Here is a 19,365-nt window from a genome sequence, read left to right as displayed (position 1 = left end):
TGCCCCCTGCCTGTTATATATATATATATATTACATGACTTGATTATGGAATTTTAACAATGTCAGCAGCATTGTAACGTAGCTGCTTAACAGGGAGCTTCCACTTTCTGTACAGTTGAATTGTATAATCTGCAACTGTGCATCCGGCATGTGATGTTTTAGCTTAGTTTTTAATATCAAATAAATTATGTGGAGTAAAGGATAAAATATGTTAATGCGAGACGCTGTCCAATATACCAAATTCAAGCATTCAGCTAAAGTGATCCCACTACTTAAAGACTAGTTAAACACTATGACTAAAAGTACTTACAGGCCACCAACATAATTATTGTTTTTATATTTATGCATGATGAATGATCCAAAAATCTAAATTGGATTAATATAATATTTATAAAACCGTTAGAATCATTATGAAAATGTTCCACCAAAGCACTGGGCCTACATCTTAGACAAATAACATCAACCTATAAGATGAAATACACCTGGTTAATGTCCAGCCAAACATCTCTGTGTGTTTGCGGATCTAAAATTAGTGCAGGACTCTTTATTCACTACATACAGAACAGTAACGGGCCTGTGTGGATGTCCAGCTCTTTTTTCCTGGTTATAATTGGTTGATAACCTTATTACTTATAGATATTTAAGAGGAGGGGTCCACACTTGTTTTCAGGGGTTAACTTTTAGGGTCAGCTGTGGGCTAAATAAAACGCCTGTCACTGTGTCAACAAGGCCACCAATGACCGAGGAATGCGCCTCCTCATCGCAGCTCTCCCCTGGGGGTAAAGGAGAAGGGGGAGGAGGAGGAGGGGACATCTCAGGCGGGACTTTCCTCTTTGCCCCGCAGAGGGGGAAAAGTTGAATCACCGGGCACAGAGCCGGCGATGTTCCCCGGCGCGGTGCCACCACGGTGGAGGTAGTATGCGGACCAGTGCGCGGTGGAGGGGCCGCGGCGGCCGCCTCCTCCTCCGGCTCCACTGGTGGATCCCGCTCCTGCTCCTGACGCTGCCGGTTCTCGTCGCGCTCCAGCTCCTCGTCGTCGGGCCGCGGTTACCTCCATCCGCCGGGGCCGGGCCGGAGGAGCAGGAGGGCGCTGTCGCCTTCTCGGTCATTAGCATCGAACCAGAGAGGAGTAGCCCGTTCCTCCGTCGGGGAATCCCGTCCTCCTCCCCCCGCAGACCGGGTCCGGAGGAAGAGGAGGTGGAAGATGGAGAGAGGGGGGAGGGAGCCCGAGCCTATGAGGATGAGAACGAGATACATCAGGTAAGTTCAGCACGACAGCAAAGTAAAAAAGATAGAATTATAATTATAAGAACATATATTAATGACAAATTTTTATAATTGTGTCATGTACATTAAGTGTCCAGCCTAAAACAGGCTAATAAGACACCTATAGTTGTAACAAGAAAGAAAGAAACCAGAGCATTGAAAATATTCTGTTATCATCAGTGGACCATGAGGATGACTGGATTTTAACCACATGACATTTGTAGATATTCATCATTATAAGGACATAGCAGAAGAAAATGTTATTTTACAGAGTTGGGATTCTTATTCTCAGCTGTGCAACTAAGGGCCTATGATTCTATAAGTTTGCTATATAACATAAGTGCCAGCTTTTCATATATGTTTGTAGTTTTGGTTTTAACACAATATCTAATACTTTATCTTAAAGTTACTCAGCTAATTGTGTTCAAGCTGCATTAATACATATATTGCGATATAGCTTTTATTTATTGACTTACATATAGACCTTTGGAGGAAATCCAAAGGTTCCATGTTCCATGCAACTTCAGTATTTACATAGTCATTCACTCACTTATTAAGTCAATTCAATTCAATACCCGTACATATTCCATTTATCGGTGAGAAGGAGACAGATCGATGGTTCAGCCCATTAAACGTGCTCAGCTGGAGAGATCCAGATGTGAACAGCTGCTGTGGTTTCCTCTGTCGCTGTGTTCATTATGTGGGGTCAGCTTGTGCACACGCGGCCCTGTGAGTTATTACAGACATGATGGAACAGGTGAGCGCAGCGCTGACCCCAAATCAGAGAGCGGCGACAGCTGTTCTCTCTCTTTGGCCCTCAGTCACACATAGAGCTCCAGCCTTCACCTGTGCATGTGAGGGTGGGTGGGTGTGCGTCTGTCCCCTCTTTACCTCACACTCCTTCCCCTCACCCCCCTCTATCTCTGTCTTTAATTCTCCTCTTTTCTCTCACTGTCTCTTTTTCGGCCCAAGGCTAAACTCTCTGAATCATTCTGTGAATCCTCACCCCCCCCTCCCCCCATGACACCTCCTCCCTATGAGGGTTGCCATGGTGACCGCAGGGTTCAGCATGAGTCTGGTGGTGGGGGGTGGGAGCTTTCTTTTGGCACCGTGTGTGATTTTACGTTAAAGTGCCCCCAGGCACACATCTTATACCAGCAGGACTGAGGTCAGGGCCTGTGACCTGCGCCTTCTCAGCACATATACCTGGGGCAGAGGGTGGGGGGGTGGGGCAGACACACTCACACTCATTACTAGAATTCTCAGGCTCTGTATAATTACTCCCCCCCCCACAATCCACCTCCACATTACCATGAATATCAATATATTGATATGTATGTCCGTATGTTGCCAGGTTGGATCCAGAGCACTGGAGGTGCAGCCGTGGGCGGACAACAAGCCGTCATTCACGGCAGAGCTCAGTCGTCTCATCACATACATCACCAAGCCACAGGTAGGTTAGAAATAATTTCACATTAAACATATACTACAAACAAATAAAAACATCTTATCCTCTTAAATGATAAGGATTGAAATGTGTAAAACATATTACTGCCCTTTAAAGGCCCCAAACACAATTTTGATACTGAAATTTCTCTTTTTCAATGTATATGACAAATGATAACACTGTGAAATTGCCTTCCTTCAAAAAAGTTTTGAAGGAATTAGGTATAACATATATTTAAAGGTCCTCATTTTGTCGACCTCTAACCCTTAAATCAAAGCTATGGTTTGGTTATTTTTATTTTACAATATCTGACTGAGACAGAGACACTGGTGCTGACCTCCGTCATGGCAGGAACATTCATAGAATCACTTCCTCTGTAGCAAGTTGTCCTTAAAATAAAAACATAATATTCGTTTTTGGTTTTCTTCACTGCAAATTATATTGAATTGCAGTGATTTTATTTTGAAAAGTTGTGAGCTTGAAGATTGTGTCAATGCTTATCAGACCTCTGAAATAGCCGACATGCAATGTGTTGAAATGTAACAGCAGTCCAGTAAATCGTTGGAACCTAAAAACCACTCATGTGAACAGTAATAAAAGAAAATTCATTTTCAATTTAATACAAAACATTGGCTATAAAATCTCCATTGCAGATAAACCAGGTTGGATGAACGCAAAGTTTTGTAACTTCACTCGGCACTTTTCACTGTTTATAAAAAGCTTCAGCACACAAACAAAGAAAAAGTGACAGTACATTGTAGAGCTGTTTTAGGAGGACTCACTAATTACAGGGTATAATAATGAAGTAGCTCTGAGCCTTTAGCCTTAGGATAGTCTAAGAAACATACAGGTCTAGAACAGACACTCTGCACTGCTCAAAGAATTTGAACCGGCATGGAGAGGTCAAACTATCCAGTTATTTACCAAAAACACATAAAAAAGAGTTATGAGCTTTGTTTTGAGTTGTTTATTCTCTTTTTCTATTCCGTCTTTCCAGTCATCTTGTGACCCCTCAGATTCATCACGTGACCCCATGTGAGGGTCCTGATCCTGACACTATCAGGGGTCTAATATAATGGGCTCAGCTCAAAGGTCTCAGGTTCTACTCTAACTCCTAAGGGACTTACGTGCTGCAGCCAGGAGTTTAGAGCTTGCCAAGATGCTAATCAATAAAACTTCTACTACTACTTCTTCTGCACTCCACTTTTCCCACTTGAGCAACTGCAGACTTGCAGTGTGGGGGTTAACATAGCAGTAATATGATCAGTCAGGCACTGTCAATATGCGTGCGGCAGAATTCTGCCAAATCTGGAGCCAGTAAAGCCTTTCAGTTCCAGACTGGAAACTCCCAAACAAGACTTAAGACTCGTGTCACACCAAGTGCTGGGGAACTGGGAGGGAGAATGATATATCCACTGATAAAACCAAGTATACTGTGTGGATTTAGTTTTTTCCTCTTAATATAGAATACCTGCCATAGAGTAGAATCTACATTTGTTAGATGATCATCATCTACTTAATGTCCCATTTATAAGTCAGATTAGACAGAACCATCCAACTCTGTAGTATCTCATTACAACCCCTAAAATTATTGTTTATCCTTCAAAATTACCTCTGAACTAATCTCTCTCAGCTCCGCACTCCTTACCTAAGACAGCAGCTTGTACAAGACCACTAACCATGGGCATGTACAATGGACTTGTGCAGGCATCGCTCACATGCACACACACACACACACACACACACACACACACACACACACACACAAACAGACTACCCAGGCCAACGTTAGCTGGTTAACATGGCAACTTCAGTAGACGCAAGAGAGGAATAGAAATAGAAATAAGACAAACATGCCACTACACAAGACAGCTTTTGGAGAATAAAGTAATTACATTTTATATGGAACTCCAAAACCCTAAAGGCCCTTAGAAGCCTGATCTACACTCTGAATTGTTCTAGCATATGTCACGGGACAAGCTTTCACACAACTTCTTAAACATCTTTGACCTCTCTTTCTCTGTTCATCCTCAGCTGAACTGCTCCAGGGTTTTAACTCCAGGTCAGGCTCAGGCCTCACAGCCCCCCGCGGCCTCACACCACTGGCTGCTGTGTGCTGAGGACTGGCTCCTTCCAGTTGCACACAGACCATGTGTTGCATATTCCTTCAGGTGCGGCCATATGTTTGTACAGTATGTGCATGTGTCAGTGCATGTGCAGTGATGCTTATGCATTCACATTGCCTGCAAAGCTGGAACAAAAAACGATGCAATGCATATTTAATCATGCATACAATAATCTTCAAACTGCCTCTGTGCTCCCCTGCCTCTCTGTCTATCTTTCTGTGTTTGTGTTTGTGTTTGTCTTTGTCTATCTAGTATGGATGGCAGAGACGCAGACTTTCTCAAGACTGTGGCTGGGCTCGGATGTGAGGTGCACAGGTTTGATCCCAGCAACTCCAATACAGCTAATGGTCACCTTAGCAACAGTTTGGCTAGTAACCACAGCGATAGAGGTGTGGTCAGCCAGCACAAGATGTGGCTGGAGTGGCGTGCTCCAAGGAGGCGCAAGCGCAAGGCAAGAGGCAACCTGGGTAGTGTCTCACAAACACTGGCAGACATCATGGTGGCTCTCGGACATCACACGGTAAGACACAAACACACATGCAAACACACACACACCCAATGGCGAACAAACACACGCAGCAATTTTGAGAAACAGTGCCAAACAAACATACCTTAAGAGTCTTTCCACCCCAACATCCCCGGGAAGCTCTCTTACTTGTGTGTTCCCATGGCAACAGGGCTCTGCGCCATCCCTGGGTGCCATGGCAACTATTTCAGTGAGTGGCTCACACTGGCCCAGTTACATCCTGCTGCCACCAGAGGGAGCTACAAATCTATAGTTTGAGAAAATGTTGTCTGAGGAGAAAAGGGAGTCCTCCAATATTTCCATTTAAGAACATTTAATAATGATTGGCTATACTGCTTAACTATATGGAAATCAATAAGAATGGACGATATGAACAATTATATTGTATTCTTATAATTATAAATACAGCCATTAATAGGAATTGTTCTAAATATGGACAAAATATTCACAACATTTCCCTTAACTATAGCAGTTGCCTGGTATTTATAATCCTGCAGGACAATATTGCATTTTTATCTTCAATATATTCTTGTTTCTTTCAAGGTTCACTTTATGTTCGCCGACCTGCTCAGCGCAGAGTGGCGAGTTTTCCAGAACTGGATTGAGTCAGGAAGTCTGCAGAGTGTCCATCATCTGGTCGCCACGGTGCATCTGCAATGGGCAGGGTTTGAGGTGGGAGGAACCGATGAGGAGGTGCTGTGCTATTGGTTCAGCATCCTGCAGGGCCTCAGAGCTTCTGGCCTGAAGCTGGTCCACAGCTCTGCAGGAGATGGTCACAGTGTCCTGAAACGGACTGTGGGCGACGCTCACAGCTCTTACACACTGAGCTGGGTCAACACAAGACATTAACACACACACATGAATGGGCACAGGTGAACACACGTGACTACACATGGTGCATGGCCTCAAATGAGGTCCTACAAGGAACTCCCCCCCTACCCCTTTCATTTCAGGCTCACACATTTCTTAACTTGACATCGCCCTCTGGTGGAGAGGAATGGACGTTTCTTTCTGTGACTCCACCCTCAGAGGGAGATACTGACGTGTCTGTGCTAGTTTGACCAAATATGGAGAAGAAGGAGGTTTTCATGATATAACCTGGCAACAGCATAGTGATGAAATAAATACAGATTCAATTCTGTCGGACTAGCACATTTCCATTTCTTTTTTGTCCTCGTTATTTTTATGTATTTGAACCATAGATATTTTGATGATGTAATATTTTATGAATATCATATTCATACTATTATTATTCAGTGCAATCCATTTTGCAGCTTTTGGCTCCAGCAGTGGTTTGAACATAGATTGTGTGCATCTGTGTAGGCCTTTGAGAGCTTTTATATGTGCAATAATTGTTTAAATTGAAGAGAGGCTTTGGTTTTAATAAGACTGATTGTCCCTGTGGTAAAATATATAGAAATTCTTCTATGAAACTGATGTATTGTTTGCAATGTGCTGTACAATAAAGAAGAGAATGTGTCACAAATGTTGTTTTATACAGCAGTAAAAACCCAAAATAAATCCAAAAAAGCCTTTACTAAAACCTGTCTGTCTCTCCTTGGATAACACTGATCAGCTCCAGTAATAACAGGCTGTAATTCCATAATGAGGTGGGTTTTACTCCTGTCTTTGTAGTAAATTTTTTAAGGAAACTTTGATATGTAATTTATTTGAAAAGGAAATTAGCCAATTATATTACCTTCTTTTTGGATACATATTTTACCTACATGGAAACCAAGCCAAAGCATACTCATTATGTTTTGCCAATGCATTTGAACCATCCCTTCTCTTAATTAGAAGACATCCTTAATTCACAAGCACATACATCTTCTTCTCACTATAAGTTGAATACAGAGATTTCTTAATTTCTCCCAGTCTTTCTCCAGATGGATGCCTAATTAAAAGGTTTCATACACACAAACAGCCAAAATCAATATATTTTCACAATAAAATAAAAGGGATGGTATAGAAAACAAAATAAAACACATTTTCAACATCTTAAAAAACAGGGTCTCTTTTCTTCTCCTTAATAATGCACGGTTCAGTTTCCACAGTCTAAGGTAAAATAACTGCTCTCAGTTTGGGGACAAAGAGATATTTGCTGTTACAAGTAATTAATTCATAGTTAGATCTGTCTCATATAGAAGAAGAATACAAATATTTACAGACATATACTAGAGGAGGGGGCGCAACAGATATGAGAAAATGCAGGAAAATATGATGAATTTATGAGTCAAGTAAACCTCAAATGTATACCTGTGTGTAATTTGAAGGTAGTGTTAGTTTCGTTATTTATAACAATATTTGTGTTAAACCTGAAAAGTATTAAAAAAAAAAAAAGTGGCTGCAAAAGGTGGTGTTTTCACTAGTGTGTTTCGTCTTAATTGTACGATTGTTGTTTTCTTTACCTTAGAATGGCCCTTTATATTTAGATAATTAATATTTACATAAGGAGCAGGTCTTCTCTACGGAGGACGCCGGGTTTTTTACAGTGGCCCAAACTGGACAAACTACACCAAAACACCTTTCGAGTTTTTATGACAACTGAAGGCGACCACAGGTGATTTGTCAAAGGACCAGATATGTTGTATGCCTCTTGGATGGTTTACACTCTATTGGATGAAGGCTGGATTCTCCTCTCATAGACCCTCAGGTACTTGTTGTTTACCTGACACGTCACATATCGCTCATTTACTGCCTCAGTGTTTTCCTCCTGTTCTGTCATTCTTCGGACTCGCTCCAACTCGCTGGAGCGGACGCTGGAATGCGCCGCGTGCCCCCGCCCTCAACTACGCAAACTGCGCACAGATGTTCGGCCCCAGCGGACAGGGTGGAGTTGCGCTCTTGACGTTGAGGTCTCCACATTCTGTACTCGGCAGAAATCACACAACAGGTACGGCGGCCAATCAGCGTCGAGGAGCTCAGCCTCGCCGCCAATCAGAAGTTCGCGATCACGGGACTTGACGCGGGGATCCGAGTCGCTCCTCCGCAGACTGACGCGCTCTACGTTTCCTGAGCAAACCTCGACACCGGAGAAGAAACGGAGTGAACAGAGAAGACTCGGTTGTTCTCTTTGGTCGGTGAGTAGCGGGAGAGGACGCCGTGTTGTGTTCGTCACGTAAAGAAGGTCGTTGCTCTCTGAAGAAATCGGTTCCTTCGAGGTTTGAAGCGCCGACAAGTTACTTCCTGCTCCGACCAGGCCAAGATCCCAAGTTACATTTAGCCCTCAGCTAATGTTGTTGTAAAAAGTGTCGCGTTTACGAATTACTTTATTAACCTTTGGCTACTTATTAGAATGAAGTGAAGCGCATATTAAACCAATCAAGCTGCTAGTTAGTGAAACCACGCTAACTCGGGCTTGTCAGTGTGACAGAGAGCTGTCTGTCTCTACGTCACACACCTCGAACAGCCCCGAGCTGTGTTTGAGCTGGACACGAGCGTGACAAGCTTCTACTCACGAAGAAGAACGTGACAGTCACAGTAATCCCCACATTTGAAAGACTCATAACAATGTGGCTCAGCCAGCGAGAAGAACCGAGGTTTGAATCCACTGTATGTGTGTGTGTGTTTGTGCGCGCCGTGATTTCGCTGTTCTCAGAAGACCCTGCGTCAACATGAACAACTTATAATTAGGAAACCGAAATGGGGAATAGGAAGCAGCGCAGGGTAATACTTAAAGTTTCAGTGACCTACACTGTGTCTGTTCACGCTGTGCCGATAGCACCCATCAGCACCTCAACCGATCCCATGTGTTACTGTAGTTCCTGCAGATCACACTCTGTCTGTGATAAGTACAGTATATACTCTGTTAAAGCAGAATGGTGCTCAACCAAGCTTTTATCCCCTTCTTCTATAAATGCTTATTCCCGTTTCGTTCACATGAGCCGTGTGTATTTCAGATGTGACTGCTGAGTGGAGAAAAAGCTTCAGTTTTGCTTCTGCTTTACTTCTGGCTGGCTCAGTGGTTATTTACACACGCATGTCTTGTGTATCACACGACAATGATTATTTGTACAGGTAAAGTCACCGTTTTTTGATTACATTTTCAAGATAGTTTATCTATACTGTATTACACTATATAATGCTGAACAAGCTTAAAACGAAAACTAAAATATATAAATATATATGTATTATAACATTACAACCAGACAAACAAACTGCAAGGTAACAAAACTAAAAAGGAAAAAATAAAAGAACATTAAGGTCTAACAGATTTTAATCAACTCCGCAATCCTGTAAAGTATGAACAAGAATTCTGACATGTGGCAGACTTGTATTCAGTTTCAAGGTTTTAGCATAAAATGTTCTAAAACAACAACACTCAATAAAGTGTGGCCATAAACCAATGAAAGACTCCCAAAGCACAGGTACGTTTTCAAGAATCAACCTGAATTGCACACAATAGTGTTGAAGGCCGAACAGTCCTCTTAAAGTAAAAAAGGCCACAAAGCTAAGGCCAGCAGCTGAAAAAAGCCTACACCCCTGTGAAACCACATTTCAATCCACAAGTTCCATACTCTAAGTCGGAGAAGCACGATATTATTTAATATGTGATCCTTTTTTCATCTTTTCATCAAGATTTACACATAATTACCAAAAAATGCTCTATCTGGCAATGTCAAAGAAAGTGGAAGATCTGTCCAGCAGCTTTTGCGTATTCCTGCTAAGAAACAAACAAACCAACACAGCTGAAAACCATCTCCTCAGTAACTTATTTGTAAATTGTTTATGCGCCAGACTCATAAGTGTGACGGATGCATGTAATACATCTCGACATCAATGCCTCAGTGCTGGTCTACAGTCACAATGTTCCTAGATCTTGTCTCCACTGACCTTGCTTCTCTTTCCCTTCAGGGTTTGGGCCCCCCCGCCCACCACCCACCACACCCCGCCATGCCTTTGGTGACGAGGAATATAGAGCCGCGTTATGTGTGTCGCCAGACCATCCCTACGAAAATTCGTAGTGAGCTGGAATGTGTCACCAATATCAGCCTGGCCAACATCATCCGCCAGCTTGGCAGCCTCAGTGAGTGTGTGCTGTGTGTGTGCCTTGTGTCTAGATTCACTCTAATGTACTTGTGAATTATAAGTATGCATCTACTGTGCATGTGTGGGACAAATACATAAATCTGCCAGTTATAAATGCGTGTGTCGATGTGTTTGCAGGTAAGTATGCAGAGGATGTGTTCGGGGAGCTGTTCGTGCAGGCTGGAGCATTTGCCATCAGAGTAAATACACTAGGAGAACGAGTGGATCGTCTGCAGGTCAAAGTCACACAGCTCGACCCCAAAGAGGAGGAGGGTAGGCACTCCCCCATGATACTGTTACTATTACTTTGGTTTGAAATCAACTTTGGCATAATAAATATTCAGTAATATTTGTCTTTCTGTCTGTTTGTCTCAGTCTCTCTCCAGGCGATCACCACCCGTAAGGCGTTCCGTAGCAGCGTGACCCAGGATCAGCAGCTGTTCACCAGACCGTCTCTGCCAATGCCGGTCCAAGACACCTACACGACCTGTGATCCGCCTCCACCGCTCAACTACCTCAGCCACTACCGGTAGGACCTGGCAGACACACAAATACTCAGGGCTCATATTCATGTTCATGCAAGGAATGGAAAGGAACACGTGAATTCACTTGTGCTCACATGGAAACCTATTCAAGATATATTTTTGTCATGGCTACGTATTATTGAAACCCACTTCTCTGATGCATATGCATTCAAAGAGTAGATATCAAACAAAGGCTTACATGTTGGGTGTTGCTGAGGCAAAGTCTTCAATTAAATCCAGAATGGACTAATCCAGTATGACAACATATGTGATTTATCCGAGATGTTCCGATTTGAAACCACTGCATTTAGAAAACACTTACAACTTATATACGGTGTGTTAATAGCTTTAGGCTACTAACCCTGTAAGTGATGATTGTTATCATTGTTGTATGGCCTGGCTCAGGTTAAACTCTTTGAAAAACATACAACGATTCTTTTTTCTTGTATGACTGCCATAACAGAAAAATAACACAAATTAGCTGATTTAGGAACTCTAACTTAACTAAAGTCATGCATGTGGTTCACATCGCAGTTTCACATGTAGGACTTTCCAGCTTAAAAAAGTGTCTCAAAATTGCTGACACTTAATCTAGCTCTAGCCAACATGACACTACTGGAAATCACTTCTTCTTTGCTGCTCTAAAAACAGTACTTGCTGGTGGCAGTAGAGCACAACTGCTGTTTTCTGTGATCACTGGAATAAGAAAATTGCAGTTTTATCTGGGTGGAGCTAATATACTTGAAAAAACATGGTATCGGACACATACATTTATACTCACCAATTTCCAACCTGGCATTTTCTATGGCATTTTAGGCAATTCATTTGCTTTACATTTATATAATAAAATATAGCATAATATGATATAGAAAACATCTCTATTATCCATGTGGTGAAGCAAATTTATTTAGTTAAATGCAAATGGGTCTGAATCATTTTTTCAAAATGTAACTCTGGCTCTAATTGTAGGTATTTTGAAACAAATATATTGAATCAAAGCAGCAGTGAAGACATACTGTGGCGAAAACAATAACTGTCAGCAACCGACCTGATGTGAGATCCCTGATATAAATTATGCAAAAACCATGACATTACATGTAAAGTATGGTGAACTAGAAACCAGAACTGCAGGAGGTTATGGTGGTGAAGGGTGAAGTCTGTATAACCACTGCAGTGACAGGATTTGTTAAATTATATTTAAAAGACTCCATGTGACAAGTTTGAATGTGTACTTGGTTCTAATTTGACAAAGGGTGTTGGTGTTAAAAAGCTTTTTTTTTTGTAAAAGTCTTAAAGACTGAGCTGAAAGAGGAAGTCATATACCTATTAATACACAAAAGGTAGATAATGATCTGTCCTCAGACACTCTATGACATTAATGTGAACAAAGACAACATGAAGTGTAACTGACACACATATATAATTATAATGGTGGTCTACAGGGACGATGGGAAGGAGGCCCTGAAGTTTTACACAGATCCTTCGTACTTCTTTGAACTGTGGAAGGAGAAGATGCTGCAGGACACCAAGGACATCATGAAGGAGAAACGCAAGCACAGAGTGAGACGCATACACATGTTCACAACTACAGAAACAAGTTAAAACGGCTCAATCGAATAAAAAGCGTTTGGATTCTTTTCTCATCTTAATTATTTTCCTCTCCCTGAGTAGAAGGAGAAAAAAGACCACCTGAACCAGCGGACTCTCAACCCTCGCAAGATCAAAACCCGGAAGGATGAGTGGGAGCGTCGCAAGATGGGAGAGGAGTTTATTTTGCCAAAGAATGATTTGACGTGAGTTGAGAGATTTATTACAGGTTGATGGGGCTGTTTACTGGTGCAGCGTTGTGGTAGTCCGCAGACCCCAGAGGCTTTTAAGTGCATTTCAGCAATAACCTGAAATTAATGACTTTATGAATTCCGTATTTCTTCCTCCAGTTAACACAGTAAAAGCACAGAGCTCCACTCTCCCCTTGCTTATCAGCTTATCTGTACACAGTGATATGGGTGGTATGTCCTGTCCTGAAACATTCTCAGGGGATAGGGTGTAGAGCTGGCTGGCACTGGTAAACTGCAGTAAACGAATGTGTGAGTCATACAAAGGCCTATGCTTGATTCCATTTTATATTCTCGGATGTGACATAAAGTGATTGGTGAGGAAATTGAAATGCTGCTTTTAAATGTTTTTTTCTATATTTCTCTGCTTTTATGAGCCAGTGTTTAACCTGCTTTAATAGTGATGTAATATTGTGGCTTGCATTTAACTCACAGGCCAGGCTTGATGAGGAAAAACATTAATTTGAAGGACAAGCTGTTATCCTACTGCTGTGTAAGTTACTGCACTTTATGTGCTTGTTATTTTTAATAGCTGTGTGAACCAGTCACCACAAGCGGCAGCTTTTTCAAACGCACCGACGCTACTTCCTCTTAAAATTATTCCAATGTAAATGCTGCTGAAGAATCAGCACATGTCCCACAGCTGCTAATTGAGGTTGTAAATGCCAGGTAATGTTTCTCACGGTTCATGTGCGGCCGCGTTTAAGAGAAGACAGATGGGATGCTTTTATTCAAGGCAGATAGTGATGTCTTGAATTTGTTTTAAGGAATTCCACTGAGGGCCTGAATGGCAGTATGGGATCCGGAGAAGGCTTTACGTCTGAAGGCCTCGAGCTGAGCACCGGCTCCTACGCTTATGATCCCGGCTCCCCTCCCCCAGGCTCTGATGACTTCCTGCCTCCTCCACCTCCAGACATGGCGTAAGTAGCACCTTGCCTCACACATGCTGCCAACGCACTGCGGCCCTTTCCAACGTGTGGTTAACATACTGCTGCACAGCACTCCCATTCAAATCCTCTCAAGGCTATATGTGTAGGCACAGAAGGGATTAAACACGTCTGTAATAAAAACTTTAAATTGCCCCTTTAATTTACAAACAAGATTGAAATAAAGTGGCCATTTTGCAATTTCATTTTTCCCTTCATCTCTAACCTCAGCTCTGTCCCTCACAGGTACAATGATGGACAGTACGGAGGACAGAACCAGAAGCGTGTCAGCGTGCTGAGTCCGAGCCACCCACCCCCAGCTCCCCCCATGGCCTCTTCCCCACCCAACTCCCGCCCCAACCTTGCACCTCCCCCAGCACCTCCTCCCCCTCCTCCATCCTCTGGTTTTGGGGTCCCCCCGCCTCCCCCTGGCTTCGACACCCCGCCCTCCCCTCCTCCCTTCTCCTCGTCTTCCTCCGCCTATCCTTCCCCACCTGCTCCCCCTCCTCCCCCTGACATGTCTGCTGTTTCTCCTCCTCCTCCACCTCCACCTCCTATGTCCACAGGTGGCGGTCCTCCACCGCCTCCTCCTCCTCCGCCTCCCCCTGGCCCTCCTCCCCCATCCTTCAACAACTCTGCTCATCCTCCCTCTGGTGGCGGGGGGACACCCAGCTCTGCTTCTAAACCGCAGCCGGCAGATGAAGGGGACGAGTCCGGTGGCACTCGCAATAATCTGCTGCAGGCCATCCGACAAGGTAAAACACAACAGGAAACTGATTGGTATATATCTGGTATCTACAGTCCTCACTGTGCTGGATCAGAGTTAAACTGGGAACACAAGTAAAACTTTTTTCATGTGGTACAAAGCTACATGTTACTCTTCACATTCAAAGGTTTTATTTAAGGAATAAAATCTACAATGAACTTTTAAATATTTTTTTGTATGACACAGCAAGTTTTTTTTTGGTTATAACAATTTATTTTAATCAATAATTGAAGACAGAGAGAAATGTCCCCAACCTGCAAGCTCCCTGATTACCACAAGATGAAGCATAGTAATTAATATTATAATGTTTTTCCCTTTGTGTGTTGATCAAATACACAGCAAATGTTTACCGGCCTGCACTCACCCTAAACCTCTTGACTATGATCCCTTTTAGGTTTCAATCTGCGGAAGGTGGAAGCTCAGCGGGAGCAGGAGAAGAGGGATCACTTTGGCAACGATGTGGCGGCCATCCTGTCCCGTCGTATCGCTGTGGAGTGCAGCGACAGCGAGGACGACTCTTCAGAGTTTGACGACGAGGAGTGGTCCGAATGATCGCCGTCCCTTTTCCCCTTCACTACCACCTCTCCTCGACATTAAACATCAGATTAGCTTCATTCAAATTACATTCTAAAGTACCAGTGGGAACAGAGGTCAATGTTTTGTCTTAATGTCTGAGAGAGAGAGAGAGAGAGAGTTCAAAAGCGTGTCTGCACAGATTATGTACACGTGACCTTTTACTAATCACATTCCTTAGCTCCTTTATTACCGAAATTGTTTAAGCGATTCAAAGAAGCTAAATCTGAAGATGCGACTCGTGTGTGCGTGGTCGTGTTCCGGTTTGCCATCGCTCTCGCTGGGTAACAGACCGTCTGTTACCCAGTGAGAATGTTGTGTGATATGATGCATGTCTCCCCGCTGAGTCTGTGCGCAAACACATCGCCTCCGCCCTTCTTCAGTGTCTTTTAGAGTCAGGTGCCTGTTTGCTGTAAGCCAAGTGCCTGATTTTTATCTACCTTAGTTTATTATGGGTATGGATAATAGTGGGGGAGTACACACATTCACACACAGGCAACCTCTTCTATGTCCAGTATTTGTACTCAGTGGAAATACACAAGTTTTTAACGTCGAAACATTCTCACCCGTTCGTACATTGTTATATAGATGTAAAATTTATATTCCATATTGAATCATATTTACTGAAGATAATGAATGCAATCGCTTTAAATCCCAATGGTTTTATGTCTTGTCCTCTCCTCCCTTTTATATTCTTTTTTTCCCCCTGTGGTTGTCATGGGAACAATTGACTGGTTTATGAGACATCGTTTGTAGCTTATAAACAAATTCATGAATGAATTATTCAGCATGATAGGGGGAAGTATCGGCTCATGTCAGACACCTGGGGTGTTCCCTGAGATCATCGTGCAGAACATATGCAGACATTAGCACAAATATCTTGATTCATTTTGTACTGCATATTGGCTGCGTTGTGTATTTCTCCCTGACGCTTTTATTAATTTTGACATTTTCTGGGGAAGAACTAGGTTCTGATGCTTTAATCACCGCCACCATTTGCCTTGTCCTGCTGCCTAATGGGTGTCTTTCTACTGCTGCATTTCAGTGTTTATCCACACTGGTCACTGATCAGCCTCTCTAAAAAAATTATGTTACAGCCGCCATAAATGAGTCGGATGTAGAAGTGACTGATGAGTAGTGTGGACTTTTTTCTAAGTGCCTTTTATTTTAAGTCTGCCTGTGTTAAAGCACAATCACACATCATGCTTGGCCAAAGTTCTGCTTCTCCTGACTTAAATTTTCAAACGATTCTAGTTATTTCAATAAAGATAGTGTATTAACCTGATTGTTGACGCTTCTTCTTTGTGGGAATGTTTGAATAGTGTGGTTGCTCTGTTGTGTTAGATAAGAGGTTCCCCCAAGAATTTCAGGCTGTTTCCTCATGCTTTACCTATGACTCATCCCTGTCGGGGTTGGACACAGTGCTGACTGTGTGGAGAGTGTGGAAATAATACTATGGATAAAAGTAAAACAGAATTAGGAGGAGAGAAAAACCTCTAGCGATTGGGCAAGAGGGCGTTTTGTATCCTCATAGCAAGGTTGCTTTGTAGATCTTAAAAACACAGTGCACACAGAGTGACTGGTGATAACATTGAAGATTGCTGGAGCTGCAAAATAATTTAGGATACAGGCATCGAGAGCAGTGGTCTGTGCCTAATGGAGTTAAAGAGTGAGAGAGACACAGTAAAAGCTTCAGCAGCAGTGAAGAGATGAGCTCTGACATCACGCGGTAGGAAAAAAAGCATATTTTTATTCATTCGTATAAAATATTCATTCATTTCAAAAAAGGTTGTGCAACACGAACATATGGTCAGTACCTTTCAAAGTGCCTTTAACAGCATGTGCAAAATAGAATCTCAAAGATCCAGAACACCGTGTTTTCCAGATATTCAAGTAATTAAAAGTGGGCTTTGGATCTTTTCTCATTACACTGTGATAGGCTTTCATTTTAAAACCCATCCCTTATTTTGTCTTAAAGTGCCGATGGACATTAAATCCACTTTTATAAGAGTGGGGTTATAAATACAAGACCCCTGTGATTGTTTCTTTTTGGGGGAGCTACAATTGACTGTGGATGAGGCACAAAGTACACACAAGAAGACAGTACGTTTAATCTTTGTGGAAACAGCAGGGCTGTTCCATCATGTCTCTTTTCAGGACAGTCCAGTACATTCTGATCTGCAGGAGGACATCTGCTCTCATGGAATCACTGCCTGTGTGTGTGTGGGAGTGTGTGTGTGTGGATCTGGATTACAGTCAATGCAGCAATGTGTGTATCTTGGCACACAAACAGTGATATGTCTCGCATAGATTGTGTGTCGGTCAGACTGGCGAGGTTGTGCAGTCTACACATCCACTGGGTAGTGTATCTGTGCGTTGTGCTGGCATCTGTGGGGGCAGCAGGCCTGAAGCAGCACCTTGCGGATGTCTTTGTTCCTCAGACTGTAGAGGATGGGGTTCAGCAGGGAGCTGCCGGCTGCTGGCACCAAGGTGACATAGGTGTACAGAGGGGAGCTGGAGGCGTCTCCCAGCAGCCCCCAGAGGGAGAAAGGCATCCAGCAGCCCACAAACACACCGAGCACCAGGATCAGCCGTGAGAAGCCCCGCCCACTGCTGTGATGGCTTGCATATGAGTGGTTGGCTGTCTGGAAGTGCCTCTGGGTGGCGATGGCGTGGGCGTGCCGCCTCGCCACGCGGCAGATCCCGGCGTACAGCTGCAGGGTGACCATGACAACCACCAGGAAGCCCCCACACAGCAGCGACAGGTATGTCCGCGTCAGGGGTCGAGCCACAGAGCAGGAGTCCGGCTCCCCGAGGCAGTGCCAGCCCATCGCAGGCCCCGCTCCGATCACACAGGCGCCCAGCCACACCAGCAGCAGGAGGCCCGCGGCTCTGCGGCGGGATTGTCCCGATCCGTAGGTGAGGGCGTGGCTAAGAGACAGGTACCGGTCCAGGGCCACGCCCATCAGGCTGCAGAGCGAAGCGGTCAGCGACGTCACCAGCAGTCCCGAGGTCAGCAGCTCTGACCAATCACTGGGCTCCACACAGAAAACGAAGAGGAACTGGAGGACTAGGGCGACGCCCGCCAGGAGGTCTGCCAGCCCCAGGCTGATCAGCAGCAGGAACACTGGGGCGCGCAAGGACGGCGTGGCCAGGATGGTGGTGACGACGATGGCGTTCTCGGTGGCGATGAGAGTTCCGGAAACACACAGGGCCACGCCCCACACCGTGAGGGGCGGGACCTCGTATGAAGACGGGCCATCCAGCTGGTCCACGGGGAGGAAGGGGTCAGCACCTGAGGACTCGTCCCAGCCCAGGTCAGAGGCGTTCAGGATCATGGCTGGTCACACAAACGCAACCTAACAGAGACAGGAGAGGACAAACATGTCTGACATTAGCTCGGATGGGTCTCCATCAGATGTGGACCAGAGGATGTGACGCTGCAGGAGGCTGGATGTGTCAGAGCAGAGGAGAACTGAATGAGATGATGAAGTACTCAAGATCTCATAGCATGAAGTGGTGTTTGTAATTGTCAGGCCTACTCCTCATTTGTGGTATTGCATTATTGCAGTTATTTCTATCAGACAAAGGAATTAATAAAGATATTGATTTAGATTGTGAGTATTTGGAATAGATACACACAACAGGCATAGGACAGGCCTCTTAGATTTGCAGCCTAGCTCATTTTGTAAGGTCTCAGCCTTACGTAAAGTATCTAGGTCGTGATTTGATATTGTACAATACATTTATCGAACCAATCTATAGCCTAAACCAATCTTGTTCCAAATAGTTTAGTTCAAAAGAAAGAATGATTAAAAAGATCAAGTGCAGTAAAGAAAATATACACTATAGAAATATTAAGTAATACAAATTTGGACAATGGAATACAAAGTAAAATACTAGAAATTGCACCTCTCGTGGTTTATTTAGGCCTTAAATATGTTCTTACATGACCACATAGGGTCTAGTTTTTTTTAGACAAGAGCCTGCCTGTCTTTAAATGTCAGTGACGTCACCATACTGTATGGAGTCGTGCGGGAAGTCATGCAAAGTTAATCAATATGTCTGCCGAGTGGTAGCATTAACGGACCTATGCTTTACGGGATTCAACACACAGCTTCTGTTTAGCACGTCACAGTCAATGTCGGGATCTGGCTGCCTCCTGCATCCAGACATTGTAAGAGTCTGTAAACATAACTCCCAGATGAATCTGAGGAGCTACAGCCTGAGATTCACGAATAGACACAGTGTAAGCCTGGTACAGATTCTACATGTACTGCTGCTTATCTGCTGCACAGTTAATGAGAACACCATTAGGGCTACTTGAGGAATTTGCTTGTAACAAGGT

The 19,365-nt window shown here is 43.7% G+C and overlaps 3 protein-coding genes across 3 annotated transcripts; 2 read left to right on the top strand and 1 right to left on the bottom strand.

Annotated features, from left to right (window-relative positions):
- The first annotated feature begins 918 nt into the window (after positions 1–918).
- On the top strand, positions 919–7,141 carry LOC128461796 (probable methyltransferase-like protein 24). The gene is made up of 5 exons (XM_053446912.1): positions 919–1,260; positions 2,621–2,719; positions 4,748–4,884; positions 5,092–5,359; positions 5,909–7,141. Exons 1-5 carry the CDS (start codon positions 919–921, stop codon positions 6,212–6,214), a joined length of 1,152 nt encoding a protein of 383 aa, XP_053302887.1. The 3' UTR covers positions 6,215–7,141.
- Positions 7,142–8,325: 1,184 nt separating this feature from the next.
- On the top strand, positions 8,326–16,302 carry wasf2 (WASP family member 2). Its single transcript, XM_053446911.1, has 9 exons — positions 8,326–8,445; positions 10,220–10,391; positions 10,532–10,666; positions 10,769–10,922; positions 12,360–12,477; positions 12,589–12,710; positions 13,520–13,672; positions 13,925–14,433; positions 14,839–16,302. The coding sequence occupies exons 2-9, from the start codon at positions 10,259–10,261 to the stop codon at positions 14,994–14,996; spliced, it is 1,482 nt and encodes a 493-aa protein (XP_053302886.1). The 5' UTR covers positions 8,326–8,445; positions 10,220–10,258; the 3' UTR covers positions 14,997–16,302.
- Positions 16,303–17,362: 1,060 nt separating this feature from the next.
- On the bottom strand, positions 17,363–18,355 carry gpr3 (G protein-coupled receptor 3). Its single transcript, XM_053447420.1, has one exon. The coding sequence runs from the start codon at positions 18,353–18,355 to the stop codon at positions 17,363–17,365; it is 993 nt and encodes a 330-aa protein (XP_053303395.1).
- Between the last annotated feature and the right edge of the window lie 1,010 nt (positions 18,356–19,365).

The sequence above is a fragment of the Pleuronectes platessa genome, chromosome 18 (assembly GCF_947347685.1).
Source record: "Pleuronectes platessa chromosome 18, fPlePla1.1, whole genome shotgun sequence".
NCBI classification, from domain to species: domain Eukaryota; kingdom Metazoa; phylum Chordata; class Actinopteri; order Pleuronectiformes; family Pleuronectidae; genus Pleuronectes; species Pleuronectes platessa.
The sequence above is the reverse complement of the archived record's forward strand: the minus strand, read 5'-3'. Positions and strand labels throughout refer to the sequence as shown.

Excerpts from the sequence above, each read along its gene's own strand:
- LOC128461796 (XM_053446912.1), top strand. The coding sequence starts at position 919 with ATGCGGACCAGTGCGCGGTGGAGGGGCCGCGGCGGCCGCCTCCTCCTC. Across the intron at positions 4,885-5,091 it reads TGTGTTGCATATTCCTTCAG|TATGGATGGCAGAGACGCAG; the intron begins GTGCGGCCATAT and ends TTGTCTATCTAG. Across the intron at positions 5,360-5,908 it reads TGGCTCTCGGACATCACACG|GTTCACTTTATGTTCGCCGA; the intron begins GTAAGACACAAA and ends GTTTCTTTCAAG.
- wasf2 (XM_053446911.1), top strand. The coding sequence starts at position 10,259 with ATGCCTTTGGTGACGAGGAATATAGAGCCGCGTTATGTGTGTCGCCAG. Across the intron at positions 10,667-10,768 it reads CGACCCCAAAGAGGAGGAGG|TCTCTCTCCAGGCGATCACC; the intron begins GTAGGCACTCCC and ends TGTTTGTCTCAG. Across the intron at positions 12,478-12,588 it reads AGGAGAAACGCAAGCACAGA|AAGGAGAAAAAAGACCACCT; the intron begins GTGAGACGCATA and ends CTCCCTGAGTAG.
- gpr3 (XM_053447420.1), bottom strand. The coding sequence starts at position 18,355 with ATGATCCTGAACGCCTCTGACCTGGGCTGGGACGAGTCCTCAGGTGCT.